Here is a 22,034-nt window from a genome sequence, read left to right as displayed (position 1 = left end):
AGCAAATAGATCCGCTTGTCAAGAGAGCACAATGTGGACTGAAAAAAGCGACATATTTTTTTTTATAAAGTAGTGTACTTTTGCTTTCTGCAGAACTTTGTAGGACATACAACATTTGTTTATAGCGGTGGTGTTGGTAAGCGTGATTACCAACATCTCTGATCACGCCTTCCTTCGCAAGGGAAGTAAAGCCGTTGGTCCCCGATCCATGAGTTTGATGGGTCGATAGATAGACAAGATATTATGGTCCACCGTGTCAAATGCAGCTTTTAGATCCACAAACGCAGCTTCAACTTGCGATTCTGAATCCATGCATCGCAAACAGTTAGAAGTAAACTGCACCAGGTACCTGGACGGAGCGTTTCGGGTAAAAGTCGTGTTGTTCTGTATCGATATAATTTTTGAAACATGCAAACAGAGCATCATTTATGATAATCTCGAACATTTTTGAGCAGGCACACAGGGAGGTGATTTCACGATAATTTATGACATTCCGTTTATCTTCTTTTTGTGCACTGGGAACAGATAAGAAAGTTTCCAGCGGCAGGAGAACTCACATTGCTGTGCCGAGAGATTGAATAGCATCGCAAGTGGAAGGCAGAGATTGGCTACACAACGTTTTAGAACTGATGACGGAATGCCGTCAGGTCCGGCGGTGAACGAGAACTTTAGTTTGCTTGTTGCGGCTACAACCATGTCTTCTGAAATGCGCGGAATATCGAAACTAAACACATCACGTGGCATCCCAATAGTAGCATCCAGCATTTGTGTCGGCGAAGCGGAGAAATCGTGGAACACTTGCCTGAAATGACGAGCAAACAAGTCACCTTTTTCTCTTTCGTTATTAGCCGAGTCATTTCCGAGAAACATGGAACAAAGCAACCCGGATTCCTTCCGTTTGGAGTTGACAAACGACCAAACACTTTTCGGATCCTTGCGAAGGTTCCGTGCGTCTCACGTGTCGATTATAGAGAAAAAGATTGTAATTTCGATAACTACGACTCGCAAAATTGAACAGTCGTTTGTAGTACGGCGAGCAAGAGTTACAATACTTTCGGAGGGCAGCAGAGCGTTGACGTTTTAGCACACGTAGGCGTGGGTTAGACCATGGAGGCTTTTGCGGGGGTCGTCGTGCTGGGACAATGCGGAAAATAGCATCTTCCAGTGCAGCACTGAAAAAATCTACAGCATCATTTACGCTAGCGGCTGTTTCGATAAATTGCCAATCAATTTCCGCAAGCGCATTGTTCAATGCAACATAATCAGCTTAGCGAAAGTCCAAAGAGTAGCACTCTGATGACGGCGAAAAACAATCGACGAAGGTAAACTAAATGACACGACGAGAGTGGGATGATCGGTATTCGGATGACCGGCAAGGAAACAGAAGCGCCCGGTAAAGCGGAATCATTTGCCAGGACAAGATCTAGCAAATGTCCATTTCGGTTCGGAAAAGTATTCGCTTGTGTGAACCCGAAAAAGTTAAAACCGTCCAAAAGAGCACAGCAAGCATCCGGCATATGCGAACGCAGTGGATCAATTAATGGTGTGCCACATTCTGTAAAACGCCACTGCAAACCAGCATCATATTGATAATTGAAAAAAAAAAAAGATTTTCATCTCACTCAATCAAAAACATATATCGTCAAAAGTGGGATCTTTCCAGTTCAAGAAACTTTCCCGAAGACACCACATACCGCACATTTTCCCATTGAAATCTCAAACGATGGTGTTTTTTCGGTTTTAGATCACTGTGCCATGGGGTTGGCCGTATTTTTTTTGCAAATTTTCTCATACATGTTTTTGTTTTCGTTTAAATTAGCTCCTCTCAACTTTAGTGGCCACCAGAGCAGATGCGACGCGATAAGCTCAAAAGAATCCTATTATTTATTATTATTTTTTGCGTTAATCGCGTAGCGTTGTGTTTACTCTGGTAGTGACCACAGCCGCCACAAACATAGTATATTTTTGATATTTAAATAAATACACGGATAATGAATACACTTTCTGCCCTGCACCAAACTTATCATCGAAAAATACCAATAATAGACATATAACAATAATATTCCTTTATCAACGAAATTTCCAAAAAATAAGAATAAAAACTCAGATATTTTTTTATCAATTATATTAGCATGGCCTAACATAATGTTCCATGTAATTGATTTTATTTTCATGATTTTATTTTCAAAGGCATACTAATTAACATGCAATCAGCACAAGGTTAAACATATTTGAAGAAAAATATAGATCTAAAGCCGATCAGAAATTGAAACAATGCGATGTGTGGAGTGTGAACCACGCCGTTGTTGTTTAGATCAATAAGTGGGGTAATTAATATTGCATGCACTACGAGATAAGATCAATGCATTTAAAAACAATATGTATATAACACGACTCATTACTGCTGCTGACAATGCATTCCATGCTTCTGCGAGAGTTTTAATATTGATATGTTATCACCACGGAATTGTTCACCCAAAGTTGTGCTTGGTAGCAGTTGAACTTGATAGCAGTATGTTTTGTGTGTTGGTGTGCACCGTTGAAATCGCTCCGTTTTAATAAGCTGTTCAGGGTTGATGAATCAAGTCGGGTTTCAGTATAATTTGGCGCTCGGTTGGCACACGCGGTCTCTTGCTTACTGCAGCGCGCAAAGTTCGCTTGAAAAAACCTTTCGTTACTATGTTTATATACGTAACCATACTAATAAAACTAGCAATCGCGTTAGTAAAACAATTTATTAGAGATGCGATAGTTCAATACAGTCCCGGAATTGAACGGCCGATCGTGCAAGTACGGCAGGGTAAGGTGCAAGGAGCAACGGGCCGACTATCAAATGGAAGGCCCTATAGTTACTACAAGGGAATTCCTTACGCGAAACCACCGGTAGGAGAGCTGCGTTTTCGGCCACCAGAGCCACTGGATCGATTCGATAAGCCTGTGATAAAGTGTTTGATTGATAAGACTGATTTCATTCAACCACACGTACTGTTTAAGTCGTTGGTAACTGGGAGCGAAGATGCACTTTATTTAAATGTATACTCGCCGGCTGTGTCGCATTTGGAGGAGAATAAATTCCCTGTCATGGTATATATTCATGGTGGTGGCCTTGAGCATGGCACGGCAAGCAGTTTCGTGTACGATCCACAGTACATGGTCATGCAAGGCGTTATAGTCGTCACTTTGTTTTACCGGCTGGGTCCTTTTGGTTTTTTGTGCCTCCCGAGTGCAGAAGTTTATGGCAACTTTGGATTGAAAGATCAAGTTCGTACATTGCTACAACAAATTCCTTACGTTTCGAAGATAATGATTGTGACATTTATTTTAGCGGCTGGCCCTGAATTGGGTTCAAGAAAACATTAACAAGTTTGGAGGAGATCCAGAAAATGTGACCCTGTTTGGAGAAAGTGCCGGAAGTTGGTCAACATATTTGCATTACTTGTCACCAAATTCAAGGTGCGTTGGAATATATTTTACCAATCAGTAAGTAAAACCGTTTTTTTTTCAGAAAATATTTCCATCGTGTCATTTGTCAAAGTGGTGACGCATGTACTGAATCTGCTTTTCAAATAGATTCTGCATGCAAAGCACGCAAATTGGCACGGTTGATGGGTTACAGAGGAAACTCAGATATAGAAGTGATAGGTAAGTTAACGCTATATACATTAGAGTGACTGTAAAGAGATTGACGACACGCCAACATTGGAACAATAGATTATCCGTTCGTGACATCGAAGATCGGTTGAAGCTCCTTGCGTGTGATGGCTCAATGATAAAAACAGACACTGGTCGTCGCTCTCTCTGCAGGCACTCTATTATAAATACAACCCGTTGCGGACCGAAATTCGTACAGGATTGAAATCTGTACATCTCATACAAAAAGTAGGCGTTTTGAATGAAATGTATGGATTTAGATTAATTACTGAAGTGTATGGATTTTGGTCCCCCACTGTATAATTTCGCTCGCTGCCAAAACACAAAGGGGGTTATTCCGAGAGTCGAAGTGACTTTTGTCACTAGTGAAGTGAGAAAAGTCACGTCGTGGTGACGTGACTCTCTGTGCAAATCAAATGGAGAGTCACGTCACCACGACGTGACTTTTCTCATTTCACTAGTGACAAAAGTCACTTCGACTCTCGGAATAACCACCAAAGCAAACACCATTTTTTGACTCAGCATGTCTCGGATATGTTATCGTAATAATGGACCACATGAATTTTTGACTTGAACTTCTCCGATTTGCATGAACCTTTGCATAATTGTGTGTTATGATCGAAAAGACCTCTCAGACAAAGTTGTCTTCTTGTAAAAAATATACACGGTAATTTTTGTTATAGTAATTTTGAGTTAAAATTCTTAGAAGTGTTAAAACTCAAATATCTCAAAAAGTGTATCTTCAATATTTATAATTAATTCGTTAAATAAAGCTCATAAAAATGCAAATTTTTGGAGTATTTCAAACCATGAACGCTTGAAAATTGACAAAAATGATAGAATATCAACATTTGGTCATATTTTTAACCTCTTGTTAATAAGCTTTTTAAATTAATTTTTGCAGTGATAACATATTTAATTATCTCAAACATTTTTTCCTGTGTATAAATTAAATTAAACAGTGTGCTATCAAAAAATCAAAAAATTGACCAAAAGTTCTAGTTTATCGATTTTTGTCAAGTGCCCATAGTTTTATATATTCCAATAGTTTGCATTTTTTTAAAGCTCATAAAAATACCAAATAGAAAAATAAAATAAAAATAATATACAAATTAATTTTTGGTGATAAGTGTTTCTTATGTAAAAAATATTGGGAACACGATTGGGCTGTCAGAATGGAAATCTAAATATACTTATTCTGACAAAGTTCCATTTTTATTTTTTAAACGCAAATATAAAATATTTGGCTACACTGCACAAACAAAATAAATTCATATTTAGATTTTATGTCTAATTTTCTCATAAAAACATCCTATAATGTTAATTGTAACTTTATTTGTTACGAATTTATTGATAAAAGAAAGGACTGCTTTCTTAAAAATCACGATAAATATAAATGCTCCCCTGGACCGCGGGGTGCTTCGATTGACTCAAAAATTTTAAATAATAAAAGTTAAACCAAAATAAACTTCCACTCCAAATTTGGTCCAAATCGGAAGAAGCCAATTACGTTTTTTTTTATCGGTTGCTTGGCGCGCTATGACCAATATATATGAATATATACTTTTTGAGATATTTTAGTTTTTTACACTTTATAGGATTTTTTTCTCAAAATTAAAAAAAACGAATACCATTATAATTTTATCCTATAAAACTTTGTTCTCTCTACAACTTTGTCTCAGACGTCATTTTGATCAGAAGTGACGTTTTCGTCTTACAATTTATTGAAAAATGGCATAAACCCTATTTTGAAAGAAAAAAAAACACCTAATTTTTGTAGAAATGTGACTGCCGGAGAGGGTCGAGTTTTTTTTCGATTTGGCGTGGAACCGGTGATATGATATTTCAAATATATTCACATTTGTCTTTAACAATACAGCGTGATTGTTGTAATTTCAGCTTTTTGTCTTGCACGTAGATGTACTGAAAAGCATTGTAATCGTACTTTAAAAATACATGTGTGGGGATGGCTGAACCGATACAAGTACAACCATTTCCATTTTGTTAGTATCTCACTCATAAAGAACCTTATTGCATTTCCCCCCCGGTTGGACAGTTGATTCCGGAGTTATGGACAACATGAATTCACTATAAATATTGTTATTTTCCAACTTTTCTTGAAGATTGCTGAACCAATTCAAGTGCAACCGGTTCCATCATATTTGTATGTTGCTTAAAATCAGAATGAATTTCATCCCGATCGAACATTTAGTTCCGGAGATGCAAAAAATTATATTTGGATATCAAAAAAATACCTGTGTGGTATTGTTTGGTATTGCATTATCATAATTTGGTATCGAGGGAACATTTTTTTGGTATTATTTTTTGGTATTTTACCTCTTATGGCTCATTCATACCAATTTAAGGTATCGAGATATTCGTTCCTGCTCGGGTACACGAACTTAGTTTCGTACGGACCAGCAACCTGCTGCTCTTTTTTTGCTCCTGTTGCTGATGCTGGTGACGTGCAGAGTTTTGTGCGTTGAATAGCTGTTGCTACTGCAGTCTGCTCATTTTTTTTTGCGAGTGATGCTGATGTGATTCCTGGTGTCCATGAAGGTGGAATCGCCAAGTTGATATTGGTGATGGCATTAAGGGATGGATTTTTATCTGGTAGGGGGAATCATTCTTCACGGAAGGAAATAGAGGCTAGTTACCTCCTAAATAAGTGAAGTGCGGTGGTACATGCAACTATAATCAGGAAGACAATTTATTCTTTTTTTTCGAAATTTTCGTTGCCCTTTGCATTATTATCGTACAATGCACTCATATTCTTTTTCGAGTATATGAATGTTTTGTACTTTTATCTATCGACAAGAAAGTTTCGTATTTATTTTATGAATCATTCGTTCGCAACACGAGTGTGGCATTTCTAGCGAAACTAGCTTCATAAAAAGTACGAATCTATTTCGTTGCAGATAACGACTAATGGATTCGTGGATTAACGAAAGATTTCGTTGTATAAACTTAATTTATAATTTTAAGTGGTATAAAATCTAGTTTTGAGATTATTCAGTTATCTATTATATTTATACTATAATATTATATATTATATTTATATTATATACAGATATTTTGTAAAAAATCAAATAAATTCTAAAATAACCAAACAAAATCTTTATGTTTTGAGACAATAAAATCTAAAAGAGTTATTGAATTGGTATTATACGACCTTTAAATAACAAATTATGGCATTCTAGCATAAGTTTCCAGTGTTCACTCGGCTGTCGACAAAAGCAGGTCACTCTCGATGTGTGCCACGCGATCGTCTGTTTTCTCGGCAGCAACCATTGTGTGGTTCTCCTCATTGTTCTTCTTCTTCTTTCGATCGGCTGGCTGAAAGTCTCGCTAATAAAGATAACCTAACCTAACCTTTCGATCGATGCGTCGTCGACTTTGGAAAGCAACCATTTAGTGATGAGTGTGTTTTGCGTCCATTGCTGCAATGGAAGCGCTGTGACCACCGTTGGCGTAATTGCCATATAATGAAACCACTGGAAGCGGTTTCAGTTCTAATGGAGGAGGCTTTTTGGAAAGTGGAAGATAAAGAGTTTATTGTGTTGTACCTTTTGACTATAGTTTTAAGATGTATTGTATAGTGAGAAAGAATCCTCGGCTCTGTAAAGTTTATTCGTGTGAGCCTTATCAAATAAATGAATAAACATCATTAGCATCCCGAGCAGGAGAAAATAACTAATGAATACCTAATTCTGATCCGATACCAAAATTTGGTGTTGATAAGCATGACATAAGAGGTAAAATACCAAAGAATAATGCCAAAAAATAACATGCAAAATACTACGTAAATATCAAAAATTGATATTTGGTATTGTTTTGGGTATTGCATTATCATAATTTGGTATTATAAGGGTATTGTGGGAATATTTTTTTTTTGGTATAATTTTTGGTATTTTACCGCTTATGTCAGGCTCATCTATACCAATTTAAGGTATCGAGATATTAGTTTCTGCTCGGGTTATGTCAGGCTCATTCATACCAATTTAAAGTATCGAGATATTCGTTCCTGTGAAGCGCCCATACTCCGTTGCGCATCCATGTTTCACTCCCGTGTTGAAGTGCCCAACGTAGAGCAACAACTCGCGTGGTCTTTCTTTTTCCGTAAAATGAAAGACAGTGCAATTCCATTTCTACTGTATGGAAAAAGCTCTTTGATGAATCAGTTATCCTGAGGTTGGAACTGTGCTCGTCCGCACCTAGCAAACCTCAGATAATAAACTCATCAGAACAACTGCCAAATGGGGTCTATTACTGGTTAATTTCTTATTGAGATTGATATTGGAATTTGAGGCTTTTGCACCTGCTCGGGATGAGTTTCCGTCAGGTATTATAATAACTAAATTATGTATTAGTTCGTAATTTGTAGAACATTTTGAGGTATAGTTTTTGGTATTTTTCCTCTTTCCGAGCAGAAGAAAATAACAAATGAATACCTTATTCTGACCTGATACCATAATTTGTTATTGACCAGCATGACATAAGAGGTAAAATACCAAAGAATAATACCAAAAAATTACATGCAAAATACTTTGTATATATAAAAAAATTGTTCTCATGAAAATACGAGGGCTTCTAAGTACTTTATCTTTAAGTTCAAAAGCTTGTATGCCCTTGTCACATGTGGCTCTTGTTTTGTCATCACATCTGCAAGGGTCCTATTTCATTGCTCAATTCCGGGCAACGAGATGGTGGACTCACTTGCTAGGTTGGCGCTAGGGGGGGCGATATTCACGAATCGCCTACAATGAGTTTTTCTTCATTTATCGTCAACAGCTGGCACTGAGGCAGAATAAATTGAGTGAAGGGAGTTTGGAAAGATGGCTATATTCGATCATCCCCAAGGTGCCGAGTATCCTTGGTTCAAAGGGCTGGAGGTCGAGACTTCATACGCGTGATGTCTTGCCTCATGCCCGATCGCTATTCGTTAAACGCTCACTTGTTCCGTGTTGGGCTGGGGGACATCAATCTCTGTGATGGGCTCGAGGTAGACAACTTAATGTTCCAGTCCGGGATGTTTCGGCTGGACGCGATCTGGAGTTTATGAAACTTGTATATGTTTTCGTGAAGAATATTAACCTTAGATTGTAGTTCGAGGTTGGAAAATTTGTCACTCTTGAAATAGGGATCTTGCGTATGAAATTAGTTTGAATCCAAATGCTTGTAGTTTTGAGGTATTTTATTTTTTTCCGCTAAGGTCGAATTCTTGAAAAGCTTACTCTACCTCGATACCTCTTTAAGTCGATGTTGCTTGAATATTGCGTTGTGCCCAGGGCTTCTGTCTGTCCTTTTTTTCATGAGCAGTCAACATAACCATTCATTCAATTTCATGTAGTCTTTTGTGTGCGGTACTTCACTACTACTCCACGCTGCTTTTCGCATTCATACTTCCAAATGCACAGCTTAACGAATAGGTAGAAAAATCAGTTTTTGCTCCCTCTCGTAAAAAATCCTCTCTCGTTTAGTCACTCTGCTTCGGTTTGGATTTTTTCACATTTTCATTTCGGTCAAGATCCCTTTGTCGTCTGCTGCAGTGAATGACTGCAAAAAAAGTCAGTTCTACGGCAGTCACCTCTAGCGCAGGTAGTGTTTGCAAACTTCCTTTGGGTTTGTTTTTTTTTTCGTCGATCTTGTTTTCCGTGCTGAGCACCAATGCTACCGACGTGCAGCTCCCACACCTGGACCCTACCTATCGACCCATCAACTCATGAACCGGAGACCAACGGCTTTACTTCCCATCCGAAGGAAGGCGTGATCAGAGATGTTATGCCTCAGAACATCCCGGCGGCGCCGACTGGGATTGAACCCAGGCCTGCTGGGGTGTTTGCAAACTTAGCAGTGTTGTTTTTAATAAGAAACTGGTTGAAATTGGAAAGAAAAATCGCAGGCAAGAGGAAGTTTCGTGATTTGGCGAAGAATTTCGTTGTGCAAAATTACGTGGGTGTGTGGTGTAGGTTGAGTGGTGATGAAAGTTGTAAATATTTCCAGAAGAATTTCGATGCGGGAAATTTTGTGCGTAATTTTCGCAGTACACATTTCGCGTTGGCCAAGGAAAGGGTTTTTTTTAAGGAGGGTGAGGAAGTGGAAGCAAAATCGAAGAAAATGGAAAAAACGTCCGTGGCTATTAATGAACAAATCATTGTCGATTCATTGAGGAATATGCCTTTGTCTTCGATTGACTGGCCCGAAATGCGTGCGATTCTTGACACGCTAGCTAGTGCGTTAGGTACCAGTTTTTCATCGGGGAAAACCAAGAAATACATTAACATCGATGCTGAGAAAATTCAGAAAAACATTCCACATGAGATGAGAGGAAAGTTAATTTCACTGAAGATCGACTCTGCATCGCGATTAACGTGCAATTTGAGAATGAAGACCAAATCGTCATAAGAACCCTTGGTAAGATATATATTTTTGTTCAACCGTAGTGCCTCAACAAATTGAATGGTGTTGTGCTAGTGGTCACCACTATTTCATCGCTGTTTTTCAATTGATTGAAGGAAAGCGCAGAAAAAGCGGTGAGCAGATAGTATCACCCTTAATTTATTCATCATTTCAATCTAAGGTGCGGTTCCATTGCAGCATACCTCACTTCACTTCGGCAAACCCCCAAAAATCAGTCTTCCGACAGCGCCATACATACAGCTTTTTTAATTAAATTTCTGGGCAAATCATTTCTTACCTTTACATATTTTGGATATCACTGTTTGTCTTCATTATTTTTTAAGCGTATAACGGAAACTTTTCCAATATTCCGAAGTAGTGTTTTACCATACAACCTTGTTTCTAAGAGCATTCGTTCTCAAGCTATGTACTCTTATAGCAACTGATGTTCTGAAAACCTCGAAAAGTTGAACTGAAATTCGCTGAGATAAACTCTATTTTTTTCCTTCCATCTAATATAAACTCTAACCAAGGGCAACATTTTATTAAATTTTGATACTCTGATACCCTTTAGCCCACTCGCAAATAAAATAAACGTAACATTTCCCTAACCACCCTTCATTAGGACAAACCTGTAAGATAATGAAGAAATGACCCCAGTTCGAATGCTTTACCGTTTTTTCCCTCAAATTCGATACATTTTTTACGCTAGAGCTTTCTAGGTTGCTAATACAACAGGCTGAAAATTTTCATAAATTATATTTAGCAAATCCATGACTAACCTCTATACAAGGGTGCTTAAAAATATAGATTATGCTCAATCGATTATAATTTCTGACTATTTTCCAGAAATTTGAACCCATTTGGTTGCAATCTCATACTGCTCTTTGATTTTTATAAGGAAATTATTACGAGAAAATTTGAGAAAGTTCTATAAAAAAGTCGAGGGGGGCGACATATCTAAATCTTAAGTTTAGATACTCAACAAATCTCACACTAGCTAATCAATCTTCGAAAAATTTCTTTCATTTGTCACATCTACTTGCATCGCACATCATCTTTTTGCAGGAAATCTTCAGAATTGTCATCAATCTTCTTTCTATCTACTCAGCGTGCACGTAGCTAGCTACAGCAAAACACAATATTTTCTGCATCGTAGATAGAGTCGTCCCCCTCGCAAAAAGTAGTCACCAAATTTTACATAAGCAAAGATAGTAGGCATACCCGTATATCATTTTTGGAAAAAGGCTAAAACGAAGAAAATAAAACAAAATCTTTTTTTTCCCTTGTAATTGCCATATAAACCTCGAAGGGCTATTGTAGTATGAAATTACAAACAAATTACAACTCAAACGCAAAAGAATAATCTGGACGGACCTGCTTTGGTGGAGGTGGAGCAAAATCTGTTAAATCATTGCAGGGGTTTCTTTCCAAACTCTTCTATGGCCACTAGAGGCCCTACGGGAACCAACTCCGGGACAATCCATCGGATGATCACAAAATTATGATAAACAGTCTCCTGCTGTAAAATTAAATTCCTGCTATAAATTCATGAATTTAGATACCCATATTGCAGGGGTTTCTTCTCAAACACTTTTATGGCCACTAGAGGTCATACGGGAATCTACTCCGGAATGGCCATCCCGGAGACAATCCATCGGATGATCACAAAATTATGATAAACAGTCTCCTGCTGTAAATTTATGAATTTTGATACCCATATTGTAGGGGTTTCTTCCAAAACACTTCTATGGCCACTAGAGGCCCTACAGGAACCTGCGCCGGAATGGCCGTTCCGGGGAGAAACCTTAAACTGGTCCTCAAGTAAGCTGAAATTGTTTCTTGAAGGAGATTCTACTTTGATATCGATTCCTTCGAAAATCTAGCGAAAGGCAAGAAAATGCTTAGTTCTGGAACATTATACAAGAAATCCGGATTTATGGGAACCAGACTAGCTTGGTAGGTAGAAAGAAGTCGATGTCATTTTTGTACGTAAAAAGTATTAACCAGAGACTTCAAATATTAAAAATTAGATCGATTGGTTTGAAAACAGCCGAGTTATAGCGGTGAATATAACATATGTATTTCCTACCGCGTTAATCGGGAGACTCGTACAGCATAGCTCACCATTGGAAAAGAGAAATGAAAACAAAATACGCAGCGTACTCCCGGTCATTCTGCAGCTTCAACTTTCCATATGCACGATAAGCGGGAGAATGAATGAATTGAAAAATCGGCTTCCACCGAGCTGCTGCGGCAAACACCACACAAGCAATTAACAAAAGGCAGAACGACTGCGCCATTTTGCCAGTCAAACCGACGTGCTTGCTTCGCACATTGAATGCAGAAAACGTACGCGATCACGCAGTCACAGTCGATATGCGATCCCCTTTCAAGCCCTGGTTGTGCCTCATAGCGTTGTGCCTCATTTTGCTTTTATTTTAAACATTTTAATGTTCTTCATAGAATTTTTAACGATAATCAAACATGACATAAAATCTTGTAAATCGTGTCTTTGACATGCTTTGAGGTGCCATATTTCATATTCTTTTTTTTTTAGATATTCTAAGAAAAGCGCCTGCCCGTTTGATTGCCAAATATCAATTGGAATGTAATAGTAACCAAGAGAGGGGATTCCCACTGAAATTTCCATTCAGGCCGGTTATCGAGGAGCACATCTGTGAGGATACTATTATAAGTCAATCGCCGGAGATATTGTTGAAGTCATTTGATACCATCCAGATGCCTATAATCAATGGATATTTGAGTAATGAAGGAATCCTAGGACTTAAGTTAAACAGGCACAGATTGAATCAGTTCCATCAAAATCCAGAATGGCTGGTGCCACAACTGATGGGTCATCCAGTTGGCTTGAATAGGACTGTTGTTGGCGACCAAGTGAAGCAATTCTACTTTGGTAACAAGTCAATCGGTCTTCAAACAGTAAATGAAATAACTGATCTCTTTTCCGACCATACCTTTATCACTACATCCAATTTGAGTGCCGAATGGTTGGCAAAGTATCAACCAAATGCGGAGCAATATCATTACGTGTTTTCTTATGTAGGTAGACTCAACTTTACAAAATCGTTATACAACGCCAATAGTTTACATGGTGCTTCGCACGGTGATGATTGTTTTTATCTTTTTAACTCTGCCTTTCTACCACAACTGTCGGAAGAGGATGAAGCAAGCAAAATGAGGCAAACTGTTGTAAGGCTGTGGACCAACTTTGCAAAATACGGTAATCCGACACCGGATTGTGATAGCTCAAATTTCAAATGGTTGCCAGTGAAGAAGATAAATCCGGAATCTACGAACTTTGATTTAGATTGTTTGGACATTACGTCAAAAGTGAGGATGATTCGAAATCCATTCCAGGAAAGGAAGGAATTTTGGAGAAGCATGATAAAAAAGTATACCAATTATTTGTGATATGAAACATAGGAGCTGACAATAATATTTGTAAATATCTGTTTATAATTATACTTTATCCGAAAATCCTTTGATAATAACATTTTGATTGATTTTGAGGTAACGAGGAGCTTTAGAATGGGTTGGCTTATATTTTGATTATTTATTCAAACATACACTTGTGGTAATCTGCGGTACTGTTCGTTGTGATTTGTTCCAGTTCTGTTTTGTTAAATTTCAAAATTTATTGTGAATGCTGTTGAATAATTTGTTAGCTGAGCTCGTGCAGGTTCATAGAGCAAATTAGATAGGACGATTCTAGATTATTGTATTTAATATTAAGAGGTTTTATTTTTTAGGACTTTTACCAAACATAAATTAAATAATCTACAGTCATGTCAAAACTGCTTACAGATTATCATTATATTCCATTATCAAATTCTTCATGAACTCCAATCTTTTTTGATTGGGGTTGTGGACCATTTGCAGCGATTGATTTATTTCCAAGCAGCTCAAAACAAACATCTTTGATGTTTTCGATACCGATTTCACTGAAGTCCACTTGAATCCCAGAAGGCTTTCGTTTGGGGTGGGGTTTGAAAACTTTGCAAAATTTGTGAACAGCTTTATGTAGACATCACGTATAGTGTACTCATCGCTTTCGTCTCTCAAGGTAGGTAGCAATAACGAACTGGAATTACGAGATCGTAAATGTTTTACGTATATTATCAACTTTGAATCTATCCTACCTGAACATATATAAGATGTCATCTGCATGACTGGCCCCTTCAGTTTGACGTAAATTCATGCATTTCCCAATGTAATCGAATCGACCCCGATAAGCAAATCTATAGTGGTAATGCGTTACATTCGGTTGATATTTCGATATCAGTTGTGCACTGAGGAGAGTGCTTCCAATGAATGTGACATCTGACATTAATTTACATGCGTCATTTATTGAGCTCCATCCAATATCTTTATCACCCAGATAGAACTGTTTAACCTTTTTTCCAACAGATTCACGCTCAGACTGTTCAGCATAGTTCAAGAAAAGTGGCGCAAGCCATTCTGGGTGATTGTTGCATTCATGCAGTCGCCGCTTATTCAATTCTAGTGCAAGAGTTCCTTCTGCTGTGGTACAACCCGTTATAATGGGCATTCGGAGAGTGTCAAATTCTTTGAGAAGCTCTTCTGGAGCTTTTGTGATTATGCTCTCGTTAGTCAGTTGTTGCTCTATTACCGGTCTGAATACAAATCGCCGAAAGAGGCCTTCTTCATGCGGTCCGACGACATCATCTTGGTGACTTACGATTGCACGGGCCGAGTACTTGGTGAGAAAGTCTACATTCATCATTTTCAAAAAAAGAACATAAAATGCAAGAGTAAGTTAATTCGATTTATTTTTAAATTAGTGGTATACAGTGTACAGAGTATTCATGACTTTCTAATCAATGTCTATTTAATAAAAAATCATGACCTTCTAATTAATCTTTCAATAAGGTACACGTTTATAACTTATACGTAAAATAGGAAATTTACTTGATGGAAGATCTACACAGTTCGAAAATGTAGTGTAAATTTCTGCTCAATATGATCTTATGCTAATCATTTGATTTTTTTTCGTCTTGAGGCTAGTTCAATACCAGGTAAGAAAGTATGCTAACATGAGGATGCGGTTGTAATTTTCATACAAAAAAAAATCTAGCGACCTTTCATAAGACATACTGTGCAACCTCTTCTTGTATCTTACAAATAAAAAATATGTTCATAATTCCTTAAATGATTTGTTTAGCTGCGATGAGTATTTGCAATCTTGCTTGAGTGGTGAATCGATGGGATGCACATTATGTATTGAATGTGATACGGGTGAACTAGGTACAAGTGGGTCTACGACAATGGGCGACATTGTCAATTTCGTGAAATCATTCGATGCAGATCCAGTTCAGATGGAAGGTGCTTGTCGGATTGAGGAGGATACGGGACTTTTCATTAAGTTCAAATTTGAAGAATCGATACTCCATGCCTTGACTTTTAACTCGGAAAATTTGATTTTCCATTATGCGAATGGAAAGGCAGTAGAGGTACGCATGTCACATACGGGGAAATACGTTCAATATGTGTGTGTGTACAAATTACCACTCGAGGTTTCTAACCACGAACTAGCGTAAGTTCTGGGGAAATAAGGGAATGTGAAACGTGTCGTGTGGGAGAATTTGCCAGCTGAACTGTGATTTGACATGTACATAGATGTACGTGGTGTATAGAAGGACGTCAAAAAGGAAATTCCTACCTAGCTAAATTTCCCCAATCGTAAGAAGAATATATTTTATGACGGTAATAGGGATAAATGCTTCCTTTGCAAGATGGAGGTGCATGATATTATGGTGGTCCATACAGTTGGTCAGTTCAAAATATAAACTTTTTAGTTATTCTAGGTAGACCGGTGTAATGTTCAATGAAGATATATATCAAGTTATTTGCAACACCTTTGCTATTTGTGAAAATATGAAAGTGTGGCGTTTCCCATAAATTTAGCCAATTTTCCATGCAAACTTCAAACCCTTAAAGGCTTCACTTCCCGTGATCCAAATGGCTTCACATTTTGGGTGGATGCTACTGACCCCCAAACATCCATTCCAAGGTGTGAGGCTTGAAGTTCCTGGATCGACCAGATTTGGGCCAATCTATAGGTTATAAAGATGTAAATTAGGTGCTTAATTGTTATATAATTGGCCACCCTCCAGTTTGATTCACAACCCCAAAAATATGAACCTGTGCGAAATATGGTATAGATTGATGTAGGTTTATAGGTCGTGCAAATGGGGATTATTGTGGAAGCAGCATATATTTTTAAAGTATTGCTCTAACTTTGGTTCTAGTTCTCGAAACGCCATAAAATATAATATGGCTGCCATAACAATGACCAAAAAGCCCGTTTTTGTTACATTTGCGCGACCTCTAAATCTTCATCAATCTTTACCATTTTTTACATAGGCTCATATTTTAGGGTAACGAATCAAACTAGAGTATGGCCAATGTGATCGCTAACAATTTTTTTTTTCAAAATGTAGATTGTAGTTAGTTAATGTAGGTCTCTTATTGTAGCGGCAGTACTAAATTAAAGTTTGGAGTTCTCAATTCCGACTTTAAAACCTACTTGCGACCTTTTTTTTTCCTCTGTTCGGGACCTAACACCACTGCAACCAGTATTTGGATCTATTGTAGTATATCCTGTGTCCTTAGTTTAATGCTTGTCGTATTACTCCATCACTATTGAAAAATGATGAAGTATTCGATTTTTTACAGTTGTCATTATTGCATTTATCGCAAGGATCTCTAATTGAAAAGTTCCGCTATTTATATCTTTCGGAGTGTTGAAACACCCTCCAAAGGCACGCCCCTTTGTCAGTCAAAATTGGATTCCTTAGCAATAAAATTAAGGAATGACACCGATAATGACCATGCATCAGAGCCCTAGTCTTAATCACTTCAAACTAGGGAACAACGAATAGAAGATTATGAATCACATAGAAGAAGACTAACTAACTCATTTTTTCCTTGTTTCAAGATCTTCCTCGGTCCAAGCAACACGAGGACTTATCACTATCAACAAGGCATAAAAAGTAACAAGGACTAAGATGTGTTCATTTGATTACTGAAAAATCCTGTTCCCCTAGTTTGAAGTAGTCAAGACTAGGGAATCGGTGGTAGATCTTACTTCCCATAAAGTACCACGAAAAGGTGATACTTGCGACCTTACTTCCGTATGAAAATTATAATTATTGTATTGTTGTTCTTGTTATTGTTGGCACTTTTATCAGCTCTTTTTGATACCACCAGTAGCATCAAGAGTGTTAATCAGTGACATACTTATAATTTTTATCAAAAGTCTGGTCCACATAGAATTCCGACACATTATTTATTTTACAGTAGCACCTCTAGTGGTCGGATTAGAAATGTTTTATTAGTGATATATTTTGCAAGTAAACGTGTTTCAGTGGTGAACATTTCGTCTCGATATGAGTAATATTAAAAAAGTACTAGATGGAAGACGAGAAAAGAAAATTGATCCTGTACACCGTTTTGTTGGTGATGAAAAGCTTGGTTTTAAGTCCACAGCTGCATGTTCCTTGCCAGATCGTCATTTTTCGGGCGAATGTATCGACGAAAACAAACTTAGATTTGCTGGAGACATCACCCCGTGGTTGTGGCTAGATAAATTTTTGTCCGGAATCCGGCCTGAAATCCATCTTGACATAGATTTCGCCGTCCATGAGAAGGCATCCTATATACTTCGTCAGAAACCGATCGTACAACTTCCGGGCGCGTGTTCTGGTCACTAGATTCTGCTTCATCGTCCTGCTCGATTTCTTGGAGGCACATAATGAACAGTAACCTGCTGACACCATATTGTTTGGCGAAATCCCAATCCGAGAGTCCTGGGTTTCTCTTGATCGACTTCAATACCTTCCTGTTCAGCTGCCGATCCAAAATTCCAGCACGACGTTTGTTTTGAACCAGGTTTGATCCAGGCCGTGATTACGGAACTGCTTGAGAATACGGTAGAAATAGAAATTTTCAACTTTTTCGTGATATTTCGAATTTTTCACGTTGGGTTTTCGACGTGGGTGTGCAGGATCAATTTTCTTTTCTCGTCTTCCATCTAGTACAACTTTTGTAATACTGCACGTATCGAGGTGAAACTTTCACCACTGAAACACTTGTACTTTCAAAACAAATAGCTCTCAAAACATTAGAAATCCGACCACTAGAGGTGCTGCTATAGAATAAAAAAAGTGTCTGGATTCTAAGTGGACCAGACTTTAAATGCACAATAAACGTCCAAAGAAATAATCGTTTCATCGCCATCGACAGCTGTCAAGCTGAATTTTGCGCAAAGCCTCGTTAGCAAGGGTGTAAAAAGTGATTCCACTTGACAGCTTATTTTTGGATCTATGGCCTGGCCAGTCTCCACCCACTCCCAGGTACAGATGATTCACAACTACACTAAGACCACGTAGTGAGTAATCCATATTTAACTTGTCTCTATCTGGAAGGCCTTTCGATCTGGCCCATTCTTTTAAAGACACTTTGACTAGACAGTAGGAATACATGTACACTAGAGTTTCGTGGCAAGGAAATACTGAACTCATTTGCCTATCATCCGAACAACCTTGAAAAACTGTCAAATACTGTCACTTGCTAGATGGTGAACATCTTGAGATACAGCCTATACAGGAAGTTCATATACACATTGTCGCCACAGAGAGAAATTGAAATTTATCTGTTTACCTTCAGGATGGTCTTGGTCTCCTGAGCAACGTTTTGCAAAGGCAAAAACTTCCTTGATGGTCAGAATATTCTTCTTCTTCTTATTCGCATTTTCAAGCTTATTGCTTAGCGCATATTAGCTTATTGCGTGCTCTCAACTTAGTGTTCTAAATGCACTTCCACAGTTATTAATTGAGAGCTTACGATGCCAATACCAATGCATGAATTTGTATTTTGTGTGGCAAGCACAATGATACTCTATGCCCAGGGAAGTCGAGAAAATTTCCAACCCGAAAGATTCCCTCGACCGGACCGGGAATCGAACCCGCCGCCTCCGGCTTGGTAATACCGTGCCTTTACTGACTAGGCTATGAGGCCCCTATGGTCAGAATCTCTTGCATGGATTATTGCCTACAGAAGGGAAGGTAGTCTACAGTCGCGCGAAACTGTCTACTTGTTATATGACGGCTCCTGATTACTTTCGCAACCTTATCATATTCTCGCAATGGATCGAATTGGATTTGCCATACAAAATAGAAAAATGTATGTAAAGAACGATTCGTTTGAAAACGGGACTAAGGAAGATATATTGTTAGGGGAAACGCTCCTATAGTTGCGGTAGGTTAGAAGCGTTAGGTTCGTATAGTTGTGCATGGGGACTCAATACACAACTATAGGAACCTAACGCAATTAACGTACTGCAACTATAGGATCGTTGACCCTATCACGAACTCAATTTCTTTGGTAAAATTTGCAGCTAGCCGTAGCTGGCTTTCCTATATTTAATGAGAAACGTTACTAAATACTCTAAGTTGAAAAGGCAGTTGGATCCATTGTTATTATTTTTGTACTTTAAGCTCGTGAGCAAAACAGATTACGCTAAAAATTTAGCTACCGCATAAAATAATTCAGAAATCAAAATCGCCGAGAAGCCTTACCTAGTATTTCGCTATCGTTTCTAGATTCACATCCCAGAACTCGAGCCAATGTCCTTGCTTTGGTTTCTGGTTCGGTTTGAATCATGGCCTTGGAGCAAGAATCTCCACTTTGACAAATCACACGGTGAAAATATTTTCTTGAATAGAAAATTAAATGTTAGAACAATTTACTGAAAATACGTGATTTTAGATGACATGAAAAATGTGAGGTGTAACACATGACTTGTAACTTGTAAAATGGTCTACATATACGGATTTATTACGTACCTCGAGTTAGGTGATAGGTAATGCAAATAGCTCGACCAAGCACCGGCGCTTTCTCCAAATAGAGTAACATTATCCGCATCGCCGCCGAAATGACAAATATTTTCTTTCACCCATCGAAGTGCAAGGAGCTACGTAGGAATAATCATTGATAATAATGTGACTTAACTATGAAAACAAATGTCCACACTTGATCCTTCAATCCGGCGTTTCCACTGATACCAGCATTGGGCAAGCATAGAAAACCCAATGGTCCTAAGCGATAGTAAACTGTCACTACAATGACACCTTCCAGGACAAGGTGCTTCGGGTCGTATATAAAGGTACTGGCCGTTCCGTATCGGAAGCCTCCTCCGTGGATATAAACCATTACTGGATAGCTGGTCGATGTCAGAGTCGGTAAACCAGGTGTAAACACATTCAAATACAATATATCTTCTGAACCGAAGATTGGCCATTGAGATATAATGAAATCTTGAACAGCGAACCCTTTATCGGAGCTACAATTGATCGGTGAACTGTTAAATTTATCCAATGGAACCGGTGGCCGGAATCTTAGATTTCCAACTGGTGGTTTTGCGTAGGGAATGCTTTTGAAGTAATGATAGCATTTTCCGTTGGGAAGTTTCGATGTTACACCTTGCACTGTACCTTGCTTTAGTTTCACTGATGGTCGCTCAATGTATGGCCAGAACCGAATGATTACGTTTTTAATATTGAATATAATAAAATAAATTACAAGTCGCATAAGTGCAGCGATATATTCAAGTGATGAACTCATTTAGATTGCACTTCTGTAGACGACCGTTTTGGTTAGACAATGTGTTTTCTTATCACCTGCTTCGAGCAGTGCGATCAAATCGACTGAACAGTGTGTAGATTCTAGCGTTGCATTAGGCTGTATGAAGCAGGCAATTCATCTGATACCGTAAAACGGGGTGATAAGGGGTAAAAAATATTCGTTTACAGTGATATAGGAAAATGGGGTAAATTAATATCATTGGATTTTTTTCATTAAACAGTCAATCTAGCTTAGGTAGCGTAATCCGGGGGCAAATTGATCACCGGGGTGAAATTGATCATAATGCCTGGTGTTTTTAGATGTGTCGCTGACAGTTTTCGGTTATGGATAAAATGTGAATTCTTGATAGTATTTCCGGAGTGATTGGAGATTTGAGCGTAATTGATTTTGTAAACAAACACGTCAATCACCGATTTCTCGTGAATAAAATCTCAATCTCGTAAACAAGCTATGCAAAATGAAAGAGGAGTAATTTCTTCACCTCATAGTGTTATAAGTTTTCGAGATTGAGCTTTCATTCGCGAGGAATCGGCGATTGGCGTGTTTGTTTACAAATGCAATTACGCCCAAATCTCAAATCACTCCGGATTTTATCGAGAGACTCTAATAATTGATTTGATCCGATTTTCTCAACAAAAAGATAAGTTTTTCTTGATAATTTCCTTTTTATTTAGTAGACGTATGGTATTTAACTATGGGCTTTTCTTAGCTCAGACGGTAAAAGTGCAGCTATGAACCAAGGCCATGCTGGACGCGGCTTGGTTCGATTCCCAAAATATTTCGAGTTTCATGGGCATAGAGTGTGATTGAACTTGCCACACAATTATACAAATGCAAAAACTGGTACAGGCTTTGAAAGCTTTCAATTAACAACTATGGTAGAGCCCACAGAATACTAAGTTGAGGGCTACTGTAAAGTCCCAGTAAGGACGTAATCAAGTCAAGGAAAGTCAATAGCTTATAACATCAGAAGTCAAACAAACTTTAAATGATCTTTATGACGTTAATAACACGTACACTTGCGTAGCATCATTTTAAACTGCAAAGTTTATTATCCTAACTTTCACTCCAGGCAAAAATATTGGTTTGTAATTGTTATCCTCACTTTCGGACCATAAATGCTACCCTAGTCGAAATAGGTATTTGTCATTGATACCAAAATTAATTAAGTGAATTAAAATGGAAATAACCTTTTTTGCTGTTTTATATAAGCATTCCGCTAACAATCCAATTACATTACTTCAACCAAAAACAAACAACAGTATCCAGCACTCAAACACACAATGATCTCAATG

General features: G+C 38.1%; 2 protein-coding genes across 2 annotated transcripts; one reads left to right on the top strand and one right to left on the bottom strand.

Annotated features, from left to right (window-relative positions):
• The first annotated feature begins 2,646 nt into the window (after window positions 1-2,646).
• Window positions 2,647-13,492, top strand: LOC135700985 (juvenile hormone esterase-like). Its single transcript, XM_065221678.1, has 4 exons — window positions 2,647-3,261; window positions 3,326-3,453; window positions 3,506-3,642; window positions 12,611-13,492. Exons 1-4 carry the CDS (start codon window positions 2,680-2,682, stop codon window positions 13,483-13,485), a joined length of 1,722 nt encoding a protein of 573 aa, XP_065077750.1. The 5' UTR covers window positions 2,647-2,679; the 3' UTR covers window positions 13,486-13,492.
• A 100-nt stretch (window positions 13,493-13,592) lies between these two features.
• LOC135700984 (juvenile hormone esterase-like) lies at window positions 13,593-20,783 on the bottom strand. The gene is made up of 5 exons (XM_065221677.1): window positions 20,128-20,783; window positions 19,941-20,068; window positions 19,674-19,810; window positions 14,214-14,805; window positions 13,593-14,155 (listed from the first exon to the last, which is right to left on the bottom strand). Exons 1-5 carry the CDS (start codon window positions 20,716-20,718, stop codon window positions 13,873-13,875), a joined length of 1,731 nt encoding a protein of 576 aa, XP_065077749.1. The 5' UTR covers window positions 20,719-20,783; the 3' UTR covers window positions 13,593-13,872.
• Between the last annotated feature and the right edge of the window lie 1,251 nt (window positions 20,784-22,034).

The sequence above is a fragment of the Ochlerotatus camptorhynchus genome, unplaced genomic scaffold (genome assembly GCF_037179485.1).
Source record: "Ochlerotatus camptorhynchus isolate MF236.1 unplaced genomic scaffold, CSIRO-AGI_Acam_v1.1 ptg000146l, whole genome shotgun sequence".
NCBI classification, from domain to species: Eukaryota; Metazoa; Arthropoda; class Insecta; order Diptera; family Culicidae; genus Ochlerotatus; species Ochlerotatus camptorhynchus.
This window is presented reverse-complemented; position numbering and strand designations above follow the sequence as displayed.